The sequence below is a fragment of the Pteropus medius genome, unplaced genomic scaffold (genome assembly GCF_902729225.1).
Source record: "Pteropus medius unplaced genomic scaffold, Ma_sr-lr_union100, whole genome shotgun sequence".
NCBI classification, from domain to species: domain Eukaryota; kingdom Metazoa; phylum Chordata; class Mammalia; order Chiroptera; family Pteropodidae; genus Pteropus; species Pteropus medius.
In genome coordinates, this window is record NW_024347793.1 from 974624 (window position 1) to 1001469 (window position 26846).

At 59.1% G+C, this 26846-nt stretch overlaps 1 protein-coding gene across 4 annotated transcripts in view; it reads left to right on the forward strand.

Moving 5' to 3' along the window:
• Window positions 1-26846, forward strand: part of KDM4B (lysine demethylase 4B) — a 100555-nt gene that overhangs the window by 34075 nt on the left and 39634 nt on the right. For all 4 annotated transcript variants that reach the window (XM_039878431.1, XM_039878433.1, XM_039878434.1 and 1 more), the window contains exons 4-6: window positions 4855-5030; window positions 6178-6292; window positions 11376-11569. In XM_039878431.1, the coding sequence (XP_039734365.1) occupies window positions 4855-5030; window positions 6178-6292; window positions 11376-11569 (485 nt within the window). The remainder of the gene's footprint in view (window positions 1-4854; window positions 5031-6177; window positions 6293-11375; window positions 11570-26846) is intronic.

Sequence of the window (26846 nt, forward strand, 5' to 3'; positions counted from 1 at the left end):
CCGGGATAACTATCACTTTACCTAAGATTCCTCGTTGTCTGTTCTTTAAACCAAGGGTCCCCAACCCCCGGGCCGTGGACGGGTACCGGTCCGTGTCCTGTTGGGAACCGGGCCACATAGCAGGACGTGAGTGGTGGGTGAGCGAGTGAAGCTTCATCTGTATCTGCAGCCGCTCCCCAGCGCTGGCATCACCGCCTCAGCTCCCCCTCAGCTCGTCAGGCATTAGATTCTCATAAGAGTACGGTCCCTGGTGCCACAAAGGTTGGGGACCGCTGCTAAACCAGGTGGCTGGTTAAACCTCTTCTACAGAGCTAGATAGCGTTTCCAGCTTTGCATGCGAAATAGTCCCTGTTGCCACCACTCAGCTCTGCCACCTTGGATGACCTTCGGGCCAGCGGGTGCCGCTGTGTGCCAATGAAACTTTATTCACGGACACTGAAACGTGAATCTCACAGAATTCTCACTTGTCCCGAAATCTTTTTCTTCTTTTAAAATTTTTCCTCAACCATTTAAAAATGAAAACAAAACAGAATAACACATTCTTAGCTCAAAAGCTGTACAGAAGCAGGCGGCGGGTGGGATTTGGGCTGCGGGCTGCGGTTTGGGGCACCCCCTGCCCCGCCGCCCGCCTGGCGTGGGCTGGTTTTGTTACTCATGTCAGTTCCTGTCCTGTTACATTCGTGCCTTCGGCCTCAGCCTCAGGAGACAAGGAAAGCAATATGCTGGCCACATCTTTTCCCCTCCCCTTCTCTTGAGTTTTGCTCATTGTACACGTGGTAATATTGACAAAGCAGAGCGTTTCCATCTGCTTCGGGAACCGTGGCCACCACTGTCGTTTGAGCTTCAGTTCTCCCTTCTGAATGGCTTCAGCGGTCACTGCCTGTGTCTCACGCGGCTGGAATTTGGCATCTCAGATGGGAAGGGCTCAGGAAACCTTTCACCTGGGGTCGTGGCAGGTTCAGAGGCTTGCGTAGGAGGCTCTCCTGCCCCACCGACCCATTCGTTGTCAGGTGACGCTTTCCCGCCGCCCCGCCCCTCGCAGGCACAGTGGCGGGAGACTTGAGTTCCGAGTTCCGAGGGGCTCTGGGGTGGGTGGGGGTGGGGTGATGCCTGTTCTCCTTCTCCTGTCACTGACCTAGTTCCTGTCAGTGACTCTCGCCAGGACGCAGCCAGCCCGTCCGCCTTTGGATCCACGTCATGCCTTATGTCAGGAGACGCGTAGCGAGTCAGAATCGCGGGCGATTCCGTCGGAAGCAGCTTTAAACGCTCCCCCCCCACACCCCGTCGCTTCTCTGCCATCCTTTCACCTCGGTCATGTCTGTCACCCTCGTGTCCATGTGACCCACGCCCTTCCCTTCATCGCCTTCGCCGAGCCGGTGCTTCTCCTTTGAGGCCCTGTGTCTGCTTCAGGCTTCTGGTTCCAGTAGACCCATTTTTCGCTGATCCGTTTGGAAGGATGGGAAACTGGGCTGGAAAGTTCGTGAGGCACACGTTTTCAGGCAGCTTTTCCTCCGGCCTTTAGCGTTGTGGGTTCCTTTTCTCTCTCAAGTGGCGCTGTACTCGCTGCTTTATCTGACAGGTGCCTCGGGCGCGGGAACCTGCGACACCAGCTGAGGGGGCGACAGTGGCGGGGCAGGCGCGGGGGTTTGTGCGATGAGGGCGGGGCCCTGCTCCCCGATGCGCAGTGTGCAGCCGAGGGAGCCTGGTGATTAGAGTCAGGCCTTCTCCCATCTCACACGGACGGTGCGCAGTGTCTAGTCTCCCAGCAGCCTCCCCGCCACTCTGTGGGGACACGTGGGTCCAGGGACGCAGGTGCTGTGGCCCTGGCCACCTCCCACTTCTCTCAACTGGGGCCCTTGGCTCTCGAGGTTGCCAGCCCCTTTAGTGAAGGGACAGGGTGTCCCGCTGGCCTGAGCCAGCTCTGGAGACGTGGCATACTCCTCCCCCGGCCTCGTCAGCCAGACTGCCCTTTGATTGTGCTCGTGCGTGCGGTGGCAGGGTTCCTTCTCTTGTAAAAGCCGTGTTTGGCCCCCACTCTCAAAAGCCCTGTGGGGCCCAGTGGTGCCAGGTCGGGGCAAGGGCTCGGCCGGCCCAGGTGGAGCCAGAGTCGCAGCTCAGAGCGGCTGCAACTGCGTCCTCTGTCCCCCAGCTGCTCTGCACGTGTTCTGGAGGCCGTGCCCGGCCGTTCTTGCCTCTGCAGACCGGGGTCGGGAGCCTCGCCAGGCTGCTTTGAGGGTGCCTGGGAGGGGCATGTGTGAACCAGGGTGCAGCCCTGTGGGAAGGGTCAAGGCGCTTGGTGTTCAAGGGCATCCCCGAGGACAGTCCTACAGCAAAGCAGCACCCCGGCCGCTCTTAGCTGCCAGGCCTGCCCCCTGCAGAGGCGGTTTTGAGGGGCAAAGGCCGGCCCCTCCTGCTCTATCTCAGGGACTCCCACATCTTCTGCCCCAGCTGCCCAGACTTCCTAGCTTTGCCATTCGACTCCCACGGGGCCAGCTGCCCGGTGTCACCTTCTTCACTTGGGGGGTGTGGCCTTTCCATTCCTCCTGTCCTAGGCTGACCTAGCCCTCCAGGGGCTTCGAACAAGCGTCAGTCCAGGGCCGTCCCATGCCCTCCAGGCACCTGGTGAGGCGGTTAGGGTGCTCCCCGGTCTTCAGGTGACGTCCTTCAGAGGTCCTTTGCCTGGAGATTCTCCATTCAAGTCCCATCTCTCAGAGGCTTGAGGGTGTTAGTTCACAATACGTCACTAAGGGATTTTTCTGGAAGCTTCCAGTTCCTGACCAGCTGGAAGCGGCCCTTTCACACAGGCTTTTCAGAACCTGCTTAGTATGGTTCACACATGTGCAAACCAGGCAATGCACATGTGTCCGAAGGCCCCCTGGTTTTCAGATGTCCTCACACACCTGTGCGTTGGGGACAGCGTAAACGAGCAAAGTAGCCTCAGGCTCTCGTTTGGGGGGGGCATTTGGGAGTGCCACAGTTTGTTCATTTTGCCCCAGTCTGGGATTGGGGACAGATGTCCTCTAGTAGAGCTAAAGTGGGTTTGCCTGGGCCAGCAGCTCGGGGTGGCCCGGAGCCCGTCCAGGTCATGGCACTCGCAGGAGGAGAGTCACCCACATGGTTACAAAGTGGCTCGGGCGCACAAGTCCTTCGTCACCGAAGGGCGTCTCGGGTCCTGGAGGCACAGCCCTGTCATTTGTTTGTTTGTGTTTCCAGCCTTGAATGTTGTAGTTTGTCACCCGACTTTTCAAATTTCTCCCTTGAAATCTGACCCTAGCACCTGTTGTCATGTGGCCTCATGCTGGACCCAGGCACCTCAGGTGCCTATTGTGTCATGGCTGCAGTTGACCCAGTAGGAGAGGAGCTGTCCCTAGAAAGAGCCTCCACTGGACAGTTGTGTCTTCCAGGACCCATTTAAATTAGGGTCCCAGCTTTGGCACTGCTGACATCGGGCTGGGCCACTTTCTGTGGGGGCCCGTCCTGGGCTCAGTGGGGGGCTGCGCAGCATTCTGGGCCTCACCTACTTGATGCCAGGAATTTCCCCCGGTAGTGACAACCACAGATGTCCTCATATATTGCCTGGTGTCCTCTCAAGGGCAGGATCTTCTTGGGTAACACCCGGGACTTCCTCTTATTTCTGTTTTGTAAACAAACGAGCATGTGCTTATGGGGAGGCACCTTGCCAGAGAATGGGTGTTTCTGTTGCTGAGAGAATGTTTTCTTCCACCCATGCGATAGATGCCGTGGCGGATTCCTCGGGGCTGGTGCATGGTTCCCGCCCTTCCGGAAGCCGTCGGCAAGCTCGGGCGTCAGCAATGCTCTTCTCTCATCGGCCCGGGTAGAGCGAGGTCTCAGCCTCCCAGAGTTCATGGCCGATGCCCTGAGAACAGCGGGATTAGCTCCTTTTCCCAGAGCTGCTGGATGGCCCGCCGGGTGCCCTGGAAGGAGACTTGAGGCTCATGGCCACCCGCCCAGGACTGGGAGAGACCAGCCCCAGTCGGCCCTGTGTGCCTGCCTGGTGCCCAGAGGCCCACGGCCCAGCCCAGAGGTCCCCCCAGCCTGGAGGTGAAGGGACCGGGAGTAGGTCACTGAGCCCACGAAGTCTGGCACAGTGTCCACTCAGGCTGCGCCCAGACCCAGTGCCCCTGGCTCCAGGCTCTTCCCGCTGGCCCTCGGTGTCCCTTTGTGGAGAAGAGAAGGGGGGCAGGAGAGCTGCCACCTGCTCAGGGTCAGCTTGTGGTGGCACCTGCTGGCTCTGCTGCAGTGGGATAGTGCCCTTTTCTCAAAGGTGGCCTCAGGTCCCCCCCCCCGCCCCCGTGGAGTCGCCACCTCCGCTCGGCGTCTGCCTCTAGCTGCCTCACTCAACCCTTCTTCGTCTTGTGTTGTTAGCACTTCACAGCTGCTCACCTTCCCACAGAGTCCCCTTGGCCTCACCAGTATTTATCACCGGCCCTCGTCCATCCACGACCCCCGGGTTTCTGGCGTGGCCCCAGCTCCTAGAGCCGTGATTGCTCCCCAGTGCTGCTGGGGAAGCCCGTGCCCAGCGTCAGGCGTGCAGTGCTCCTTTCTGCAGCTAGAGGGCGCAGCGGCCCCGCGCGCCGGCGTCAGAGCGAACACGTTTGGCTGTAAGGGAACTCCGAGGCAGCGCGGGAGGGAGGCCGGCCCTGCTCTGCCCTGGTGGGTGGGGCCTAGGCCTCTGGTGCCGGGTCTCCTGGGGTTGGCAGAGGTACAGATGGTTCCTGGTGCCCCCGTGGGTCAGGCCCTAGTGCGCTCTCCAGGTGGCGGCTGCTAGTCTCGCAGGAGGAGTTAGCATGTCCTCTGCCTGGAGGCACCACTGACTCCCCTCCGGTCTCACAGATCATCCCCCCAAAGGAGTGGAAGCCACGGCAGACGTACGACGACATAGACGATGTGGTCATCCCGGCCCCCATCCAGCAGGTGGTGACGGGCCAGTCGGGCCTGTTCACGCAGTACAACATCCAGAAGAAGGCCATGACGGTCGGGGAGTATCGCCGCCTGGCCAACAGCGAGAAGTATGTGGCCAGCACGCGAGTGGGTGTGGGGTGGGCCCCCCAAAACCCCGGCTCTGAGGCGGAGCCACACCTTGAAGGCCGCTGCACCTCCTGAAGCGAAGCCCAGTCCACCAGAGCACACGCAGCCCCACGCAGCATGCACGGCCCACCCTGGGTGCCCCGGGGGTCTCGGCAACCCGCACTCAGAGACATCCGGTTCAGAGAGGGCGAGATCTGGACCCGCACCCTTCCTGGGGCCACGCTGTCCATCTCACGCTGCCTTCAGCACTCACTGCTGAGGACTGTGCCCTGGGGGCTCACACTTGTCGCCTGCCTCTGGAGTGTGTACTCTACACCCTCCCATGATGTCTCGGCTCTCATGGTGCCTCCTCATAGAGGAGCTGTCATACACACCTCTCGTGTGCTTCCTCGTTCAACACGATACACGCGTGGGCACTGTCATGCACATGCCCGCGTGCTCACAGGTGCATCGTGTGCATTCAGGGCGCAGGCACACACACGCACTGCCGCGTGCTCACAGGCGCGTTTGTGGCGTATTCGTGGTCACTGGTGCGCACAGGGTGCACTCCCCAACACACCACCGCAATTTTTCCTCCCTGTGCTTGGTTACTCGCAGCCCCCCTCGCTCTCTGAGATCGTGCGTTTCTGGCAGTGCGTTTGCTCTCAAACATAAGTGTCCCGTGAGGGCAGAGCATTGTCCGCTCACTCACACGCTGTCCCCAGCACCTAGGACAGGTCCTGGCCTGTCATCGGTGCTGTGGTATTTGCCGAGCAGCGGGATGACGAGAGCCGTCAGAGCCCGTGCCCCTCCACCTGCTCCAGCTGTCCCTGGTGTGCACAGTGACTTGGGTGCCCCAGGCCCAGTGGCCGATGCGATGGGGCGAGAGCGTTGTTCCAGGCAGGGCCGCTTGCCTGTCTGGTGCGCGCTCAGCATCTGGAGGGAGAGCTCTCCCTGCAGCAGTCAAGTACAGTCGTGTCCTCGTCCTCGGGGGGCTGCACCCTGCGGTGGGGACAGCAGGTGGTCTGAGCAGAGCCCCTCCCTCGGGTGTACCCAGCAGGCGCCCTGGGCTGGCTCAGCGAGGAGCGGGGAGCATCAGGCGCACGCTCTGAGCCCCTGGCCCATGTTCCCCGTGCTGTTTGCTCACAGGTACTGCACGCCGCGGCACCAGGACTTCGACGACCTGGAACGCAAGTACTGGAAGAACCTCACCTTTGTCTCGCCCATCTACGGGGCTGACATCAGCGGCTCCTTGTACGACGATGTAAGTACTGGGGGCCCCTCGGCATGGAGGCTGAAGGGTTCTGGGGAAAACGAGGGCCCCAGTTTTCTGGTAAATGGCAGAGGGGAAGGAGTGTGAATGGGATTGTATCTTAAAAAGGGAAGTTGAAATTTTGCAGAGGTTTAGCTAGGCTTTCTGTCTGGGTCCCAGTCACAACTACTGCCAAGTCTTAGAATGAATGAAGAAGGGATCCCATGTGTTTTCTGACTTGGAAAATCTTTCCTACCAAGTTATAGAAATGCCACCCTCAGAACCTCAGAGCTTTGAGTTCTCAGCCACCCAGGCTGCCACTGGGCTCACCTACGTCTGGTCCCTGTGCTGGGCTGGAGGCCTGGGGACACCAAGGCAATGGAGGGGGCCTGGCCTTGGCCTGTCCAAGGATGCAGGTGGTGGGGACGCAGAGGCTGGGACAGGTGCTGATGGTAAGCAGAGGAAAGTTCAGATGGGTCTCCTGTTTTTTAGGGGACAGCTTATTAATATTTTTAGGACCTCAGATAACGCTGGATGGATCTCCGGGGGTTAATTTCGGAGTTACTGAGCCTAGCTCTCTCCTGGGGCTGTTTAGCCCAGCTACCCTGGGCTCAGGTCGGGCCCGCTGCACTCCCCGGGGTGGCCCTCTCTGTCCCTATCTGTGCCTCCCACCCCACGTCATCACTCTGAAGTCCTCCCTTCCATCCACTCAGCCTGTGCTCCCTGTGGGAGCAGTTGGCAGGTGCTGCCTGAATCCTGGTCCAGGTTGGGGCTGGCGTGGGTGGGATGAGCGCTCCTCCTAGGAAGGGTGGGGGCCTCCTGGGTGCCCGGAGAGGTGTCCGTTAGAGCAGGCGGGGGGCTGTGTTTCCCAAAAGGTGTCGGGAAGATGGGACTGCCGCCTGGGTCTCCACATGAATCGCTGGCCGCCATTTCAGTTTACTCGGAGTGGCTGGACAGATTTGCATTTTCACCAGCAGTGAGTGACAGTTCAGTTGCTCCACGTTGTCGCCAGCATTTGGTAGTGTTGGTGTTTTGGATTTCGGCCATGCTGATAGGAGTGTGGTGGTATCTCGTGGTTTTCATATGCATTTCTCTGATGATGTGTGACGTGGAGCATCTCTTCATGTACTTATTTGTCATCAGTGTGTCTTCCTTGGTGAGGTGTCTGTTCAGGTCTTTGGTCCTTTTTTTTAATGATTTTTTTTATCTTTCAGTTATAGTTGGCACATAATGTTACATTGGTTTCAGGTGCACAACAGTGATCGGACATGTATATAACTCGCAGAGTGATCACCCCAGTAAACCTAGTGCTCCTCTGACACTGTACTTAGTTATTACGATATCATTGGCTATATTCGTTACGTTCGACTTTCTGTTTCCATGACTGTTTGGTAACTACCAATTTGTACTTTTTAATTCCTTTCCCGTTTCTCACCAGTCCCCCCCAATCCCCCTCTCTTCTGGTAACCCTCCAAATGTTCTTTGTATCTATGAATTTTTTTCTGTTTTTTGTTGTTGTTGTTTTGGTCTTTAGTGTCCACGTGTGCACGAAATCATGGCATTTCTCTTTCTCTGTCTGACCGACTCCACTCGGCGCCGGTACCCGCTAGGTCCGTCGTGACATATCTTTTTCCATCTTTTTATTTTCCGTCTGTGTGTGTGTCTTTTAATCTGAAGTGAGTCTGTTGTAGGCAGCATCTGTAGGGGTCTTGTTTTCTTACCCATTCAGCCACCCCATCTTTTGGTTGGAGCACTTAGTTCTTTTTCATTTGAAGTGCTTGTCGATAGATATGTAGTCATTGCTGTTCTTTGTTCCTATTTTTTGATACGTATTTTTTCCTTCTTAAAGAAGACCTTCCAGCGTTTCCTGTATTACTGGCTGGGTGATGATGAACTCTGTTAGCGTTTTCTTACAAAGCTCTTTATCTTTATCTGTCCTTCCATTCTAAATGATGGCTTTGCTGAGTAGAGTAATCTTGGTTGTAGGTTCTGGGTTTTTATTATTTTAAATATATCCTGCCAATCCCTTCTGGCCTGCAAAGTTTCTGTTGAGAAATCAGCTTGTCAGTCTTATGGGTGCTCCCTTGTCGGTAACTAACCGCTTCTCTCTGGAAGCTTTTAAGATTCTCTCTTTACATTTAACCTTTGGCATTTTAGTTGTGACGTGTCTTCGTGTGGGCCTCTTTGGGGTCTTCTTGTTTGGGACTCTGCACTTCCTGGGCTCGTATGTCCATTTCCTTCACCAGGTTAGGGAAGTTTTCAGTCATTATTTCTTCAAATAGGTTTTCATTTTCTTGCTCTGTTCTCCTTCTGGTAACCCTTTGATGTGACTATTGTTACGCTCGATGTTGTCCCAGAGGCTCCTTAAACTGTCTTCATTTTTTGGGTTTTTTTTTCTTGTCGCTGTTCTGATCGGGTGTCCTCTGCTACCCCGTCCTCTGTGTCAGTGGTTCGATCCCCTGCCTCATCCACTCTGTGGATTCCCTCTGGTGCACTCTTCCTCCCAGATATTGTAGTCTGTATTTCTGACTGGTTCCCTTCCATGTTTTCCATCTCCATTTTTATGTTTTCTCTCTCTTTGCTAAAGTTCTCGCTGAGTTCATCTACTCTTCCCCTAAGTTCATTGAGCATCTTTATAACCCGTGTTTTGAACTCTGCATCTGGTAGATTGCTTGTCTCCATTTTGTTGCGTTCTTTTTCTGGAGCTTTGTTCTGTTCCTTCAAGTGGGACATGCTTCTTTGTCTCCCCATTTTGGCTGCCTCCCTGTGTCTGTTTCTATGTATTAGGTAGGGCTCCTGAGTCTCTCGGTCTTGATAGAGTGACTTTATATAGTAAGTGTCCCGTGGGGCCCAGCTGCAGGTCAAGTTCAGCCACAGCCTGTGCACTTTTCGGGCCACCTGGTAAGAGTCACCAGGCAATCCACCCGTGCTGGATTAGAGGGTGGCCCCTTAGAGGTGCCTCAAGGGGCCAAGACAGGAACCGAGGCTGGCTGCTGCCAGTGCGGGCCTAGGGGCTGCTCAACGAGAGGTACGGGGCCCGTGGAAGCCAGACGCTGCTGCTTTGGGTTTTGTGAGCCTTTGAGAGAGTCTAGGGAAGTCCGCAGCAGGATCCAAGACAGGCCATTTATATGGAATAAACTGCTGGAGGCAGCTTGAGCAGGCCCGCAAGCTGGGAGAGGCATGGCCTCAGGGAATCCCCGGGTAGAGTGACCTGTGTCATCCAGGTTGATGGCGACTCAGGTATGGCGGTGCCTGCGTCTGCACGCAGGGAGCAGGGAAGGCTCAACTGAAGAACAGTGGATACTGCCAGCACTTCCGTCTGGGAGAGAGCCACCCCTCCGGCCCTCACCCTGAAGCCTGACAATTCAGTGTCTCCTTGCGTGTCCCTGTTGCTCAGAGCGAGCGAGTCCGTCAGCAGTGAGGCCGGGGGCGGGCCCTCGATGAGGTCCGCCTGCGACTCCCGCACCCTCCTCTCACTCAGCGTCAGCCTCCACGGGTCGTTGCAGCCAGAGGTCATGAACCCTGGGCTGGGGAGCCCGGCGTGGGGCCAGGACCCCTCGCTCCTCAGGTCGGGGACGTGGCTCTGCAGCCAAGGAGGCCCTCCCGATTCTCAGTCACCACATGCCATTGTGAGACTGGACCATTTTGTACATCCATCCCTCCCGCTGGTTTGAGGCCACCTTGTTTTTGTCCCTAGTTGTAGGGCTTCTGTTCAGGCAGACCTCAGGCGAAGCCGCGTGCTGGGTGCTGTGTAGTGTCGTCGTAACTTGGTGTGGTCATGAGAGGAGGCGGGCCCGGCATCCGCCTCCCACGCCGTCTTGAGGGGGTCTCCTCCTCCGGCCCATTTTTAAGTGGGTGGTTTGTTTCCTTATTGTTGGGTTTTAAGAGTTCTGCCTACGTTTTGGATGACCGCCCTTTATCAGACGTGTCTTTGGCAAACGTTTGCTCCTCGTCTGTTGCTTGGCTTCTCATTCTTTTGAGGTCTCTGTGTTATTCTCAAATAAGAATTTAAATATTACAGGCTTGTCCCCTGAGAGCGTCTGGGTTTGCCCTCGGGTGCCGCCCTTGGGGTGTCGTGACGGCCCCGCCAGGGTCTCCGCTGCCCAGCGTGGGCTCAGCTCCAGTTGCGGCAGAGAATTCGGGGCTTCGGTGCCCTGAGTTTGCTGTGCCAGACCTAGTGCAACAATTTCTTTTTACAATGGGGAAACTGAGGCCAAGAGCAAAGAAACGACTTGTCCTGCTCACAGGACGAGTTCTTGTCCGGCTTAGGCTAGATGCTGGGTCCTCTGCCTGTCACCGCATCGTAGATGCGTGGGTGGGACGGTGAGGTGATTCGATAGGGGTTTAGGGAAACGGCCTGGTTCTGCCGTGCCCTGACCTTGGGCAGCTTCTGTGCAACGTGGCCAAGGGGCCTGATGGCTGCTCGCAGCCCGTGTTCTGGGCTCCTGCCAGGGCCTGCCTTGAAGGAAAGTCACTGGTCGTGCCATGTCAGGGGCATGTGATGTGAACAGGAGTGGGGGACGGGGTGAGATGGGGCGGAAGGGAACCCGGACGTGCCCCTGCATCTCGGCAGGCTCGGAGGGTCCTCCGGGGACTGCAGGGTGATTAAAATGGGTTTCGTGAGCTCTTGTGACAAGGTAGGTGAGGAGTCCAGCCTTGCTTGCTGTGTTCTGAGAACCGTCTCTGTCTGCTTTGTGGGAAGGTGCCGGAAGGGCTGGCCTCACGCGCCGCTCTTCCCTTGTCGCTGACCCTGAGGCACGTTAATTATCCCCAACCAAACCTCGGTTCCCACTGCCCGCGGTCCGTGCACAGCTCAGTGGGGAATCCAGAGAAAGCCCCGGCCGGCGGCCTGGTGCGGGGAGGCTGTGGGCATCCATGGGTATGAGCAGCCCGGGCCGGGTCCCTGGTATGGGGTGGGTGAGGCTCTGCAGAGGGCAGGTTCGGGGCTGATGGCTGGCTCTGGGTCCCTCGGGGGTCACGTCCCAGCCCAAGGCTCAGAGGGGACAGCGCTCCCTGTCTTCCTGGCCGTGCAGGGGGGTGGGGCCCGGTGTTCTGGGGATAGCAGCCTGCTGACCATGCGCCTGCTGCCCCGCAGGACGTGGCCCAGTGGAACATCGGGAACCTGCGGACCATCCTGGACATGGTGGAGCGTGAATGTGGCACCATCATCGAGGGCGTCAACACCCCCTATCTGTACTTTGGCATGTGGAAGACCACCTTCGCCTGGCACACGGAGGACATGGACCTGTACAGCATCAACTACCTGCACTTCGGGGAGCCCAAGTCATGGTGAGCGCCCAGCAGCCCCGCTGCTTCAGGACGAGGCGGGCCCTGGGCAGGACAGTGGGGTGGCTCCTCTGGGGGCAGGCGGAGCGGGGGTGCCTCCCGAATGGCAGCGTGGGCCGCAGTCAGGGCTCTGGCAGCTCGAGGTCTGCTGGCACTGCCCCCACCAGGGATGAGGGATGCGTGCCCCCGGAAGTGGGCTTCCCGACTCCCGGAGCATGTGGTTTGGGCGCCCACAGCGAGCAGCGGTTGGCGCGGGCCCCCTCAGCACCTCCCTGGCTGTGGCACTGGGAGCTCTTGAGAACTCAGGCCTGGGGACAGGGTGATCCTGGGCACTGAGGCTCCCCTTGCCTCCCGTTTGGCCTCTGGGTTGGGGGGGATTAACAGTAGGCTCCTGCTGCCTGGGGGTCCCCTGCTGGTTTGCGGGTGAGGAGCCGGGATGGGCCAGCTGGCCCAAAGGCCAGCCCTCGAGTGCTGGGCCCTGCCCGCCAGGTGGGGTGATCCGTGCGTCCCGTGTTCCGGAGTCTGAGCTGAGCGCCTCGCGCACCTGGCCGCTGGCGGGCCTGGCGGCAGCTGCCCCCACTTACTGCTGCCCACAGAGACTTCTGAGCCAGGGCCTCTCATCCGCCGGCCTCTCCTCAGTTGTCTTAGAAAGTTCTGCTGTTGCAGTAATCATAACAGCGCAGAGGGGGAGGAGGGCAGGAGACGGGGCCCGGTAGGAGACTGTGGTGCTCAGGTCCTCAGCCGAGCCAACTCGGGGCAGTGAGGGGCAAGGGGACACAGCACAGCCGGGCACCCGGGCAGACTCTGACCCAGGAGCCCCTACCTTGGTGTTCTAGCTGAGCTGACTCCCTCAGGCACGGAGGGACCACCGTGCCCCCTTTAAGTCCCTGGGGCCTCCTGGAGGCCTTTGCTGAGGGGGCGGGAGCAGCTGCTCTAAGCGGAAGCCCCGGAGCCAGGAGGAGGCTGAGGCGAGGCTCCGTGTCCTGCTCTCGGCCGTGCGACCCTGCTGTCCTCACCTCTGATGTGGACAGAGCGGTTCCCATGCAGACAGGCCGGAAGGGGGAGAGTGTTGGGGGCCGGGGCAGGGCGTTCGTGTGTGTCCGATGCCCGCTGCAGCAAATGGTCACAGGCCTAGTGGCCTAACTTGTGCATTTATTTTTTCACGTCTGGAGGTCAGAAGCCTGACCCGTGTTCACGGGGCTGCACCCAGTGGGGCTGGGCCATCCCGAGGCTCCCGGGAGAGCCGTCTCCCGTCCTTTCCCATGTCCCTGGCGCGTGGCCCCTGCCCCCTCGTCACAGCCGGCAGGCGGCCTCGTCCATGTCTCTGACTGACGCTTACACCTCCCTCTTACGAGGACCCTGTGAGGACACTGGGCCCCTCGGGAATCCAGGGTCGTCCCCGTCTCAGGGGCCTTGGCTGAATCTTACCTGCAGAGTCTCTGCCGCGTGAGGTGTTGTGTTCACAGGTTCCAGGGCTTGGACGGGGACGTCCTTGGGGCCGTTTTCCTGCCGGCTCCAGGCCTCTGGTCTTTGAGCTGAGCCGCATTGTCCTTTGCTGCAATCCTGTTGCAGTTCTGTGAGCTTCTTGTTTTCAGTCACTTCTCTCCTTGGTGGCATTCTGCGTCTTTGTATTAGCCCTTGATCGCCGACACCTCCGGGCTGGGAGATGTTTTCCCTCGGGATAAATCGGGAGAGAGATCAAAGAGCTGGTGATGCCCTGAATCTCGGTCCCGTGAGCGTGGTCCTGAGCACCCGGGTGAGCTGTTTCCTGGGCAGCAGCGCCATCCCATGCTGCCCAGGAGGTCTCGGTGGCAGTGCAGCCACCTCGTCCCCTCTCCTCTTTCCATGGTGAGGCTGGGCTGTGACTTGCGGAGGTTCCAGTCCAGGCCTGGCGGAGAGGGGGCTGTCCCGAGTCCACTGCTGCGGGCGAGAGGGTGGGACCATGCGGCTGGCAGCCCTCTGCTCCCCGTGCACATCCACAGGCTGGGCTGTGTGTGTGCAAGTGAGTGTGAGAGTGATTTTGAGTGTGTGTGAGTGTGTATGGGAGTGAGCATGTGTGTGTGTAATAGTGTGTGAGCATGTGAGTGTAATTTGAGTGTGTGTGGGAGTGTCTGTTAGTGCGTGTGAGCACACACTAGCGGGTGTACATGCATGAGTGTGTATTTGTGTATATGTGAGCTTGTGTGTGTCCACTGCGGGGCCCTGCTCACTGGCCTGGACCGTGCTTCGTGGCAGTGGCTGGTGGTGTGGCCGGTCTCTGAGTGGTTGCCCTCTGCTCTCTGCCTTCCTCGTCCCTGTCCGGCTGGGTGCAGCTCCCCCGGGGGCGGCTAGATGGCGCCCTGTCCTTCCCTGCGGGCTTCGCTGCCCGCTCGCGTGGACTTTTCCCAGGCTTTCACGCTCCTTAGACTCCACGCCCACCCGGCAGTGATCATCCCGGAGGCCCTGGGGAGCTGCCGCAGGACGAGACCAAGGACCCCGCAGGGCAGGCAGGCGGTGGAGATGCCGCTGCTCCTCCACCCAGCCCAGCGGGGGTGCCCTGGTTTTGGTTGGGGTCTGCCAGCCAGGGGGACCTTAAGGGAAGAAAGCCCACCTTTTCCTTTAAAAAATAAGAAAGAGAAAGAAAGAAGCCAGCACTGAGTGCCTGCACGCGCTGGCCGAGGGCCGGCCGAGCTCTCAGACGTGGCCCTGCAGCAGGCGGTACGCGTGCCGGGGGCGAGCCCTGGTTTCGGGGAGGCTGGTGCGAAAAGCAACTTGGGGAGCGGGGCGGGGAGGCCAGCCAGTCAGGGGTGCGGCTGGGGCGAGGGTGCCGGGAAGGCAGTGGACTGACCTTGAGGGAGTGGAGGCATGAGACCATGCAGTGCAAGGTCCCTGAGAGCCATACATGGGAGGGCACCCTGGGGACGTGAGGGGCGGCAGCCCCGTCCCCGCGCGACAGGCCAGGACCAGTGCCTGGCTCTGTGCCTCCTGTCGCCAGCACGCAGTGCTCTGCAGGCTGCCGTCCCTGGGGCCAGCCCCTCTGTCGTCCCATGCGGCACCCTTAAGAGTCCTTGGGGTGTCCCTGGGGTGCCACCTCTACCCTTCCCTGCAGCCCGACTCCCGAGAGCGCCGGGGAGGCAGTTAGCAGGGCCAGCGCTGGGCACAGTGGCACATTCTCTCAGAGAGAGAATGCTCTGGAAGGCTTCTTGACCTTGGTTTTGGTTTCTGGTCCTGAGGGGGGTGGGACTGCACGTGGAAAGGGGCTTTGCAGAGGGCGGCTGCGTAGGGGTCTAGCTGCAGAGCCCCTGCCTCCCGGCTCCCTGCTCCCTGCCCAGCCAGCTCAGCCCGGACGTGGTGCTGGGCACCCTTCCTGCCGTCTCCCCAGGACCGGGCTAGGGATGTTGGCGTTAATGTCTCCCCGCCAGGCCACGGGCCCCACGTGTCCCCAGCACAGAAAGGGCTTGGTGACTGTCAGGAGACCTGGGTGCTGGGATGCAGTGACCCCTCAGCCTCTCAGCCGCAGTGTGCTGGGGTTCCTGTTGTGTGAAGCCGGCGCCATCCCTGGGCGCTGGTGCTGACTGAGCTCCGTCGTGGGCCGACGTGGACACCAGCCTGGGGCAGGCGAGGTGCCCTGTCGTCCCTGGGCCAGGGGCTCAGGGTGTCTATCGGCAGCCCCCTGGGAGGGTGGTGCCCTGTTCCCACCCTTCCCTTGGGCCCTGGTAGGGGGACGGTCTCCGGCAGATGGTGCTCACACGTCTGTTTCCCTAATTATACTGCTCTTCTTGCGTCTGCGGTGGCTTAATTGCAGCCGTTTCGGAGTATTTCGGTAGCACTTTTTTTAAAGTGTCGACGTCCTCAGGTTTACAGCGTTTTATGAAGCCTTTCTGGGTCTGTTGCTACTTTGGTAGTGTGATTTGTGTGTCAAAGTGACGCGAACAGCCTGGTGTCGATAAAAGCATGGAATTTGCTTCGAAAGGCCAGCATTATGTGGTGCTTTCAGGCAGCGAGGCTAAGAATATCTGCAGCATTTGAATGCTTCAAAATCCCTTTTGAGATGGGGATTTAAAATAGAACCGGCACTTGAACTCGCCCCCTGACCAGCCTTCCCACGCCCAGCCGGTTAGCAAGGCCAGGAGGGTGGACGGACCTGGGTGTCAGGACAGGGCAGGGCTGGCCTTGCGGGGCAGCGACCAGGTAGTGGGGCAGCCCGGGGGCTCGGTGTCTAGAGACCGTGCCCGCAGAACCTGCCATCCCAGGCCAGGCGCCTGCCCTGGGGCCCATGGGCGGTGGTGGTTTAGCCCCAGATGACATCTCCACAGCCTGTCCCTCGGCCTTCTGCTGCCTGATTCGGCCCCTTCCTGGTTCGGCCTCGTCAGCTCGCGGGCCCATTATCGGAGATGTCGGCTCCGTGTGGGACACACCCACCCCGTGTTGTTTCACACTGCATCTCGTAGTGCTACACAGTGTTCTGACAGCATCGTCACATGATCACCCACTACCTCCTGTCCTCCCTGCTGCTCCCACGTGTCCCCAGGAAAGAGTTGCAGGCTGGAATCGGAGAGCACTGGGCTCTGGTCGGCCCTCGTCTCCCGGCCACTTCCGGACCATCTGGGGTGTATGTGTACCCTGAAGAAGAAAGCAGAGCGCCTGCCACCTGAGCAGGGTGCCCTGGCACACACTGCCGGTCTCTGTAGTTCGGGCCTGCCCCCAGGGTGGGGCAAGGTGCCTGTGGCGCGTCCTGTGTGCCTGCTCACTGGGTGAGAGCTGGCTGAGGCTTCAGGGTTCCCTCTGACCCGACCCACAGTGCAGGCTTGGGGGAGCGTGAGGCCGGTGTGATCGGCAGGCCGGGATGCAGGGGCTGAGGACCACTGCGGAGCGCAGAGGCTGACGGCTCCCACCGTGGTGGGCAGCTTGAATGAGCAGCCAGCAGTCGCACGTGAGGCACCGGAGCCTCTTGTGACAGCTGGAGTGCAGGCTGGGCTGTCCAGTTGAGGTTTTCTCGTTCTCTGTTTTAAGTGCTACAAGTGAGAGAAAGCCCTTCCCCAGGCGACTGAGGCCAGAGCAGGTGTGTTTTGTCTGAAGGAGCATCCACACGGGCCTGGGAGAGTCGGCCCACCCCCCACCCCCCAAACTCACTCTCGTTCCACCTGCTTTTGGAGGATGTGGAGACGCCTGGTCCCTTCAGAGGGAGTGTGTCCTGGTGCAGGATGCTCACCTGGGCTGGTGGGGGGAGTGGTGCTCAGGGCCGTGACCTTGGCCTTCAGGCCGCAGACTACAGCATCCCTTGAGGACAGCGGTGCAGGTGCCCTGAGTTCTGTCTTCAGCTTCCCAGCCCCTCTAGTCCTCACGCTTCGACTTGCCTGGCACACAGTCTTCCCACCCTCTGGTGTCAGCGTCTCTGAGTGGGGGAAAGGGGAGAGGGTCTGATTGTGCTCACATAAAGGGCGCGGAGCCCCCATGTGCTCGCGGACGGTCCTGGGTGTGATGAGCGGGTGCTTCTGTGCAGGGTCGGCGGAGAGGGTGCTGCTGGGAGAGCCTGGGCGCCTGGGAGCTTGTCTCAAGCTCCACCCCTTCCCTGACCTTTCAGAAGCCTGATTGAGGCTCCCAGGGGCCTGGAGAATTTTTCCCTTTGATCCAGCTGCACCTAGAGTTTTTCTTTGGCATTTTGCTCAGAGGAGTTTCACAGGAGAGGAGTTGAGCATCCTTTCCTTTGCTGCCAAGAAACTCGACTGCCAGTGGGCACGGCCGTCTCTGCCTGTGCTTGGTACTCTGGAGGTGTGTGCGCGCACACGCGCGTGCGTCCACATCTGTGCATGTATGCACGCGTACAGAGCTCACGTGTGCACGTGTACTTGCGAGTGCATGCCTGGGCGCGTGCGCACGTGTGCATTTGAGGGCATGTGCTCCCAGTCTTGAGGCACGGGGAGGAAGCGTGACTGCGCTGGGCTGGATCCCATGTGACCTGCTCTCTGACTGCAGCCTGGGTGAGAGGCTGGGTGCGCTGGGCCCAGGGATTATGGGTCTGTTCCCTGGGGCGGTAGAGCAAGGCCCTTTTGAGGGACCGGGGCTCCTGGGCTGCTCTCTTACTCTTCAGCTGCCCGCCGGCCTGGCCCCTGGGGACCTCCCTGCGGGCCCACAGAGGCAGCATCAGCCGGCCTCCTAGCTGCATCTCCTGCGCCCTGATTAATCCCTCCCAGGAGCCTGAGCTTGAGCCTCCGGGAGGGGCACAGGAGCCCCGCTTCCTCCTTTCTCCCCAGCTGTTCAAAGTCGACTCCCCAGGTCTGGCCGTAGGTGGCGCTGCTGGACCACAGTGTCTGGCCCAGGCCCCAGGAGGGCCTTTGCTTTCCCCAGGGAATGGGACTGGGAAGTCTGGGGTGGGTGATGGAGCCACAGGAGGTGGTGGAGAGCCCCAGTGCCTGCAGGAGGCCCGGTTTGGGTCTGCATTGGCCCTGGGCAACTTCACGGCCTCTGAGAGCTGAGGGCACCAGGGGCGTCCCTGTGCCCCGACTCAGGCACAGTCCCTTCTTCAGAGACGAGGGCAACTCCTCCCGGCCACCTGGCTCTAGCCGGACCCCGAGAGGCCCGTCAGGGCAGGGAGCGCTCTGCACGAGTTGGCAGGAGCCTGACGGTGTCATGGGTTGGTTTTTATACCTCCGCTTCCCTGCGCCATGCCCGGTCACTGCTACTAGATGCGAGAGTGAAAGATGTGTGCCTCCTCCTCCCCTTGCTCGCCCCAGGCCCAGCGAACCCCCACCTGAGCGTCCAGTGACAGAGTCGGCGTGGCTGTGGCACCTGGGAGGCAGAGGGAAAAGACCCCTGGGGTGACAAAGGGGGCCTGTACCTGCTTAACACTCTGGGGAGACTGCCAGGCCCCCGTTCCCTCAGCCCCAGGTCCTGAGCTAAGGCGACAGCAATAAAGAGTGTTTCAAAGCGGAAAATTTCTCCTAAGTGCAGATTGCTACGGAGCAGGGAGGGGCCGGACCTCTGCTTATTAAGAGATGGTAAATAAGGTAGCACAGGCAGACTCCTCAGTACCCGAGTCAGCCTTGGGGGACCCGGTGACCACTCCCCCAGCACGCTTAGGCTGCCCTGCCTGAGATGGGTCGGTCGTCGGGGAGTTCTGCGATGGCGGGGGATGGGCTCGCTGCAGAAGGAGCGTCCTTCTGTGAGAAGATGGCGGTTGTCCCAGTTGAGGTCCTGAGGGCCGCGAGCAGGACCACCCGAGGCCTAGCTTCCCAGCCCATCGGTCATGGTCTTGAGCCTCGGCACGTGCTGGGCTCAGCATGGGGGCCATGGGGAGGCAGGGAGCGCCTTCTTGGTCACCTTTCCAGAATCTCCTCTTTTGACAGTGACCGTATCAGAGGCCACCGTATCAGAGCTGATTTGTGCCTGACCTGTGTGCTCACCACCTCCTTCCGAGGCACTTACTGGCGCGTGTGTCAGGGTGACCAGCACGATTTCGGCTTCAGAACTAAAAGTCCATATCCTGGAACATTCCCAGAGCCGCGCAGACTGCGGCGCTTGGTCACTCCAGAGTATGTGAGCATGTGAGTGTGCGTGAGTGTGCCCTCGTGTTCCATATGTGTGCACGTGTCCAGCTCACCTGTGTAGCCGCCGGGAGCCCAAGCCAGGCCCTCCATCTCTGGTTGGCATTGTGACTGTGTGCCGCGGCCCTCGGCGTCAGCGCTGGCCTAGGGTGAGGGCCAGTGGTTTACCGCCACGCCAGGAGGGCCTGGCACACGGGAGCTTGTGGGTAGGACAGCCATGGCAACCTGTCCTGGATCCTCTCCTGGCCTATCTTAGCTAGCCCTGTGCCTCGCTCTTGTCAGAGCCACGTTGTTGTCCCTTATGCCACCAGCCCCGCCTTTCTGCGCGTCAGGATTGTGCAGTAAATCTAAAACCGAGAGCTGGCTTTGGCATTCGAAAAATGAACTCCTGTTGCTGGAGAGACCTTCGAGTCTCAAACTGGGCCGTCAAGGGCCATGGGGCCACGAGACTAGGAGTGCGTCGATGACCACCGTGGTGGGGACGGGAACAGGCAGGTTCAGGCAATTCCACACAGTATGGCACCATGTTTAAGTCACAGGTCCTCGCTCGCTGCCCCCCAGCCTACAGCTGCCCTGGCCCGGCCCAGCGAGGGGGCCACACACATAAGAGCACACTGAGCACCGCGGGGCTGGACCGAGTGCCCAGAGCACCCAGGAGACCCAGCGCGGTTCAGGAATGCTCACCCAGAGGCTCTCCCTCCTTGGTGTGATCTGTCCCCACGGCTGGCTCCTCATGTGTCGCAGTGTGCTGGCGGGGACAGACACAGCTGGTGTTTGCTCAGGGAACGCAGAGTGGTTTTAGCATCACGCGCAGCGGAGGAAGGTCAGCCTTCTGCTACGGGGAGATCTCGCCATGTGCTCTCCCACAGAGCCGGCGAGACCGACGGGCCTGGTCTCCTGCACCAGCTGCCGCCGCGCATGAGCCTGGACAGCGAGTGCCCTGGAGCTGGGAGACGGGCTGCTCGTGTGGGCCGAGGGGGCCCAGCGTGGGTTGCAGCCAGGAGTGCCATGTGAGCCACCAGCTAGAAGGCTGTCCTTGTTCCCTGGACGTTTGTCACAGCTCGTCTGTTTATCCCGTTCCGTGGTGTGCTCGCTGCTCCCTTGCTGCCTCCCACCCCTTTAAAAAGACTTTATTTTTAAGGACTGCTTTAGATTTCAGAAAAGCTGCTGATGGTGGTACAGAGACGTCCCATGGGTCCCCCATCTGGTTTCTTTATTATCTTTCATTAGTTCAGTCCATTTGTCACAATTAACGAACTGGGGTCAATACGTTCTTACTACCTGCGGTTCATACTGTATGCAGATTTCCTCAGGCTCCCCTGATGCTATGGGATATTTAGTTGTCACGTCTCTTTAGGCTCCTCTGGGCTGTGGCAGTTTCTCAGACTCTTTGTTTTTGGTGACTTGGACAGTCCTGTGGAGGATTGGTCTCGAGTTTTGTAGAGGGTCCCTAAATTCGGGTTTGTCTGTTGTTTTCCTCATGGTTGGACCGGGGTGATGGGTTTTGGGAAGAAGGTCCCTTCTCATCCCACCATGTCCAGTCACGCTGGCCACATGGCCTGTCACCGTTGACATTAACCTCGACCCCCTGGCTGAGTGCGTTGGACAGATTTCTGTACCGTAAAGTCATTCTTTCTGCTTCCCATGCCGTCCTCTTTGAAGTATACAGTTTAAAAAATACTTCAAATATTGAAAGCGGGAAGAGCGTAATTAACAGGACAGCCCCGTGCCCAGCACCCGGCTCGGGCAGGCGTTGGCCTCTGGCGGACTCTGCCAGCCCTCATTGGCCTCTTTTCTTCTTCTCTCGAGTCGGGGCGGTTTTAGTTCTCTGTTGCTCCGTAGCAGGTTCGCCCCATTTCTGGCTTGTGTCGATTAGCTCACACTTCGGTAGCACGGAACCAAGGCACAGGCCAGCAGGGCCCTGAGTTCAGGGGCCCAGATGCTGAGTCGAAGCATCGGCAGGCTGAGCCCTTATCCGGGAGTTTGGGGGTAGGTCACATACAGGCTCATTTGGGTCGTTGGCAGAGTGCGGACCCCATGTCCTCACCGACTGTCAGCTGTCAGCACCTAGAGGCCACTCTTAGGCCTTGCCATGTGTTCTCTCCATCTCCAGGCCAGCTGCTTCGCCCTGCCCCTGAGCAGCATCCTGTGAATCAGGAGAGGTGGCAGGTCCCAGCCAGGCAGTCGCTCAGCCTTGGGGACAGGGTGCGTCCCAGCTGGCAGGGTGGTCTGAACTCAGAGGTATGGGAGAAAAGGATCCTTTTCTTACAGGGCTCCTAAAATGGTCACAGAACCCAGCTCTGCTGGCGGGGATCGAAGCTGGCAGCTTCTACGGGAGATGGAGGCGATGATGCAGGGATGCGGGGCCCAGGCCGACAGAGGCTCTGCCCTTTTCCACACATGGCTTCCAGGTCGCCCTGGGCATGCGTGTCCAGGCAGGGCAAGGGGGAGGGAGTGTTCAGGAAGCTGCGATGGGCAGGCATGGGGGGCAGCACACATGGCTTCTGCCCACATCTCAGTGGCCAGCGCCTGGTCACATGGCCACACTTTACAGCGAAGGAGGCTGGGAAATGTAGTCTGACCACGTGTGAGCCATAGCTTTACCACCGCCTGGGTGCTGAACAAAGGTGACTTCTAGGTTGTAGGAGACAGGTAGGCTCAAGCCCTGGGCTCACCTGTTAAGGACGAGAGTTTATGGAGTGGCTCGACGCTCCCCGCCCAACCCCTGATCAGGGCCAAGCGAGCACCCGGGAACCCCTGAGATTGAGATGGAGGCAGAGAAGCCGCAGGGGTGAGGCCTGCAAGAGAAGAGGGAACAGGCCACCAGCGGAGGGGCCCAGCTGGAGGGTGGGCGCTGAGCCAGGAGCAGGGAGTCTGGAGGCTTCCAGGCTAGGCCGCAGCTACACCGAGGGGGCATTCAGGGACGATTTCTCTGGGCAGGAGGCTGAGTCAGTGTAGGAGGGAGGGCACGGGGTTTGGGGCCCGGCACGGCCGGATAGCCCTCCGCTCCTGCCTGGTCGCCGGCCCACCCAGCGTGGGCGTGGTTATCTTCTGTCCGTCTGCCACTCATGGCTGTGGCCGCGGGCATCGCCATCACACAGCCCCACTGGCTTGGTCTGGCAGGAGCAGATGGCCCTTCATTTTAGAGTCTTTTGTTCAAAGTGGGTGCGTTAGAGTTGGTGGGTGCGCTTCACCCTGGCTGGTACGATGGGGGGCGCTGCAAGGCTCTTGCTTTGGGGCAGCAGGAGCCAACGAAGCCCTCCCGGCCCCGCGCTCTCGGGCTGGGCCGGTGTGCGCCAGGTGGGGAGCGGGAGGCCTTTCCTTGCCCTCCACTCAGGAAACTGGTTTCTTCGGTTTGAAGTGTCACTGGGCATTATTGCCCATCTGGAGGTTCTCCCTTGGGCAGTGTGTAGATTAAGAGTGGATTCAAGCTGTGGGGGTCTGTGGGGGCCAGCAGAAGACAGGGGCCTCCTGGCCCGGAGTTGCTTACCCCTACCTGTCACTCTAGCCGAGCTGTCAGCAATTCGGGTTCTGTTTGCAGGGTCTGGTTTCCATGGCAAACTTCTCCCACGTTAGCGAGCTTGCTGCCAGCAGATTTCAGCTCCCCAGAAAGGCGGTTCCTGCAGGTGTGTGAGTAGAGGGAGTCTGTGTTAGCCTGGCTTAAAGATCTGGCTGTGACTGCACGTTGGCATAGCAACAGGAAGCGGGAGCCCCAGTGGCCTTGCCCCAGTGGCAGGGCCAGTGCAGGACGGGGCCGGAGGTGGCCACGTTGCTTGGATAAGACACGCTGATTGCCCATGGGGCTCAGTCTGTCCGTTCTTCTGCCAGACTCCTCGCTGAGCAGAGCTGAGCCTGCTTAACTCATACGTGAGCATAACCCTCTCCAACATCCAGGGCCCGGAGTGACCTGGGAGTCATCCCAAGTGCCCTGTGGCCTTCACCTTCTGGGTAGGAGGCTGAAGCCCAGATGGTTTTACACGTGGAAGCTAGAAGCCCTGGTGGTCAAGGGCCCGTGTGTAACGGTGGTGTAACCCGCATGCTCGCCAAAGCTAGTTCCCTAGTCAGGGACACCCAGGGCCACCTTTGGCAGGGCTAGGAAGAGCCTGTGGCCTGTCCTCCCAGTCACCAGGAGCCTCAGCTGCCAGTGTATGTCCACGCAAGGTTCAGTAGGCCTTGGGCATCTGTATGACAATGATTGCAAATGAATCAGAGGTCATTTTAATAGACCCGGAGCCTCCCACGTTGAAGGGATCCTGACAGCTCTCAACTCGCAGAGACCTGGACTCCAGCCCTTTCCAGGCCCGAACCAGCTTGTTCCCGTGTCCTGGGCTCATGCTGGCACATGACATCGGCCTATCTAATTCCCCTCCACTCTGGACAAACGGGAACCAAGGTCTTTCTCTCTCGGGCCAGCAGCACCCCCCTGTACCTTCAGACGCTCCTGTCCTCACTCATTCCTGCTCAGATGGTCCCATGTGCCTCAGCAGGAATAAATCAAGGGCGTCCGCCGCTCGAGCTCACAGGCCTATGGAAGAGGAGTTTGGAGGTGGCGGGGTCACCAGCCTCACCGACGTGGGGCCCGGGCACAGCGGGTCGTTTGACGAGGCTTCTCCGTCAAGGAGGAGAGTGAGGTCTTTGGAAGTGGCGCCGAGTTCTCACCGGCCACGTGTCCCAGCAGTTCTCTCCCACGCTGGCGGCGTAGGCCTTTCCTTCTCTCGCTAGAAGCTCTGTCACCTGCCTTTCACAGCCTCACCTCTCAGCCCTCCACCCAGCAGCTTCAGAAATAGCATCAAAAACAGGCACGCATGCGACTTGGCACCGTAGGTCCTGTCACATAATGAAAATAATCCACGGGCCTGTAATGAACCGGGGCTGGGGGTCAGACGCCTCTAGGGCAGCCATTGCAGACTCGGCACCACCAGCCTCGTGACGGCCACTCCTTGGTTGAAGCGGGCTGGCAGCGTGCAGCCGGCTCCCACTCCCCTGGAGTTGGGCCCGAAGCTGCGGGACGTCCAGGATGCTGACGCATCCTGGCCAACACGGGGAAGCGGGGTGGGCCGGGAGCAGCCTCGGTGCCTGTGGCACCAACCACCTCCTCCTGGCCCCCTAAGCGGCCCTGGTCCCTCCCGTCGGCACACCGTCGTCCCCCATGGCCGGCCAGTTCGTTTGGTTGTCCTCATCTGAGATGCCCCATTTTCTCTGAGCAGATGCTCCCAGGACTCTGTTTATCTTGTGTGTAGGTTTCAATAAAAATGTCATTATTTCAAATCGTTGACACTGCTTTGGTTTATCCTCTATTGTCCTGGAAATTAAATGATCCATTAAAGATAAAACTGCCAGAGCTCAATAAGGTCCTTTCCTGGGAACAAGCCACCCTGGTCCTGGGCTGATACTATCTCCCCAGCAAGTGTTCGTATCTCTCAGGAAGGGGCCCAGGGTGGGGACAAACGAGGGGGGCTGCCTCCCACAGGCAGAACGAGGCTCCTAGGGAGTTGAGGCGGGATTTCCCGATAAACTGGGCTCATCTCTGTTTGCCGTCAGACCATTCCAGTCACCCCTCAGGGAGGGCGCCGCGCGGCCCAGGCCAACCCCTCTGGGGGTACACCAGAGCACCCCTCCCCCGTGGCGTCAGCGCCCACGCCTGCTGCTCAGGGACTCGGAAACGCGCTCGTTTTCTCCTGACAGTTTAGGAAAGGGCCTTCGACTCTCCTTCATCCTCTGGCCGGGGCCTCTGCCGATCCCTTCCAGGCACAGCGGGCCGGTGACAACTCTTCTTCCTCCCGTCCCAGTGCGACTCCAGCTGTCTCGGTGGTTCGAGGGCCGTCCTTTCATTCAGGCGTGTGGACCTGCTGCCCCTCAGGTTTCCAGGGCAAGCCCACCTTCTGCCAGGCGTTTTATCCAATGTTGATGTAACACGGGGTGAAGACTTTTCCCGTCACCTCCACTGTCTCCGGGACTGCTAACAGCACCTCGTTCACATCTTAGCCATGATGATAAGGCCACTCTGCTTGTGCTCAACGTGATGACCTTGCCACGACTGCATTCTGAAGTCAGTTGGTGCCATCGTCACAGTCATCATTGCCACCTCATTTACGGAAGGACTTGATCACAGACGAGTTCGTTGCCCTCTCCTGCTCTGGACGAGGCTTTGAGCAGCTGCGTCCCCTGGCTCCGTCCCCTGGCTGCGTCAGCCTCGCAGAGATGCACGTAGACTCTCCCGAGTCAGCCTGCGATTCCGTCGGCGGCAGGCACATTCCTGGGTTTACGTTTGACCCGTTCGTGGTGAGGAATTTCAGCTTTTCAGCCCGAGGCGCGGGGCCTCGCTGGTCTTGGTGGGGTTTGTAGTCTGCTATGACCGTTTCTGCTGCACAGGAAGTGGCTATTCCCACGCTGATTTTTTTTATTCTTCGCCCTCGCTGAACCGTTTCCTTCTGTGGTTTGCCAGCGTGTTCTGTTAGTTTTCCTAGTGAAAGAAAAAAGTGTGTCTCTTTCATTTTAATTGTTATCTCCTTTTATCTCTTTCTTGATTTATTGCATTGGTGTCTTCAGTTCAGTGCTATTGTGTGGCCGTCGTAATGGGCAGCCTGCCTTGCTCCCGACTCTCCAGAATGTTCACCATGAAACGCGACTGTGGGGTGGTCCCTCTCAGTCCTAGTTGGCTAAGGATGTGTATACTGAATGGTTTGGAATTTTATGTAAACTTTTATTTGCTAGACTGTCTTGGTGTCCCTGAGGATAAACCCTTTCTGGTCTTGCAGTACACTTTTGTGTCTGATTTTCTGATGTGTCATTTAGAGTTTTGCAGCTGTGTGGGACTGACCTGCCGTTTTCCTATGCGTCTTTGCCCTGTGTTGGTGGAGGGCTTCCTCCTCGTCGATTAATTCAAAAATATGCCAGATTCGTAAAATGAGTTGAGTAATCTCTGATCCTCCTGCCTGCTCAGTAGTGCAAGTGGGTGCCGCCCTCAGTGCGAAGGCTTACTGGGACTCTCAGTGAAACCTCCAGGGCCCGGTGCCTTTCTGGCATCTGTGACTTAGTCTCTTTAGAGTTCCTGGTTCGTCTGATGGGGCTCATATTAATTTTATGGATGCTTTCCTTGGTCCAGGGCTCAGGAGACACTGAAGAGCCAAATGCCTCTGTGGCACTGAGCCCAGCACCTGGGGTGACACTGTGGCTCACCATTCCTGCGTCTTAGGGCTGGTACGTTTTCACAGCTTTATTGCGGTATAACTTACTATACGTAAAACACAGTACCTAGAGGTCGCCTGAAGTGTTCACACATTTCAGTGGGTCACTTGACAGGGCTGCTCTCAGTGGCCATCACGTCAGGGGTCACTGCTTGTGACTGTATTTCGAGGTGCTTCCACATGTGGGCGGATGGGCAGAGCAGCGAGGCCTCCCTGCCAGCTTAGCTCTGACCACCTCAGGGCAGTGCCTCGGCCACTCTGTGGCTGGGTCATGCTGCTGGGCCCCTTTAGGCTGCGGGGCAGCATGCTGGGACCGTCCCGCTGACTCGTGGCAAGAGAGGTCGGGCTGCTGCCACGATGGAGCTTTGTGTTTGGGGACTGCAGCGCTAACAGCTTTGACGTCTGCCCTTGGCAAGGCCACCGGCGTTTGGAGCTGCCACAGCCTCCCGGGCTTGTGCAGGCGGCTTGCTCATGCCAGGTGGCCTCCAAGTTGACATGTGGTCTCGGCGCTTCCAGTGGACGCTGCCTTTTTGGTTCTGTTTTCATAATTATAGCGCGTTAAACGGCAAG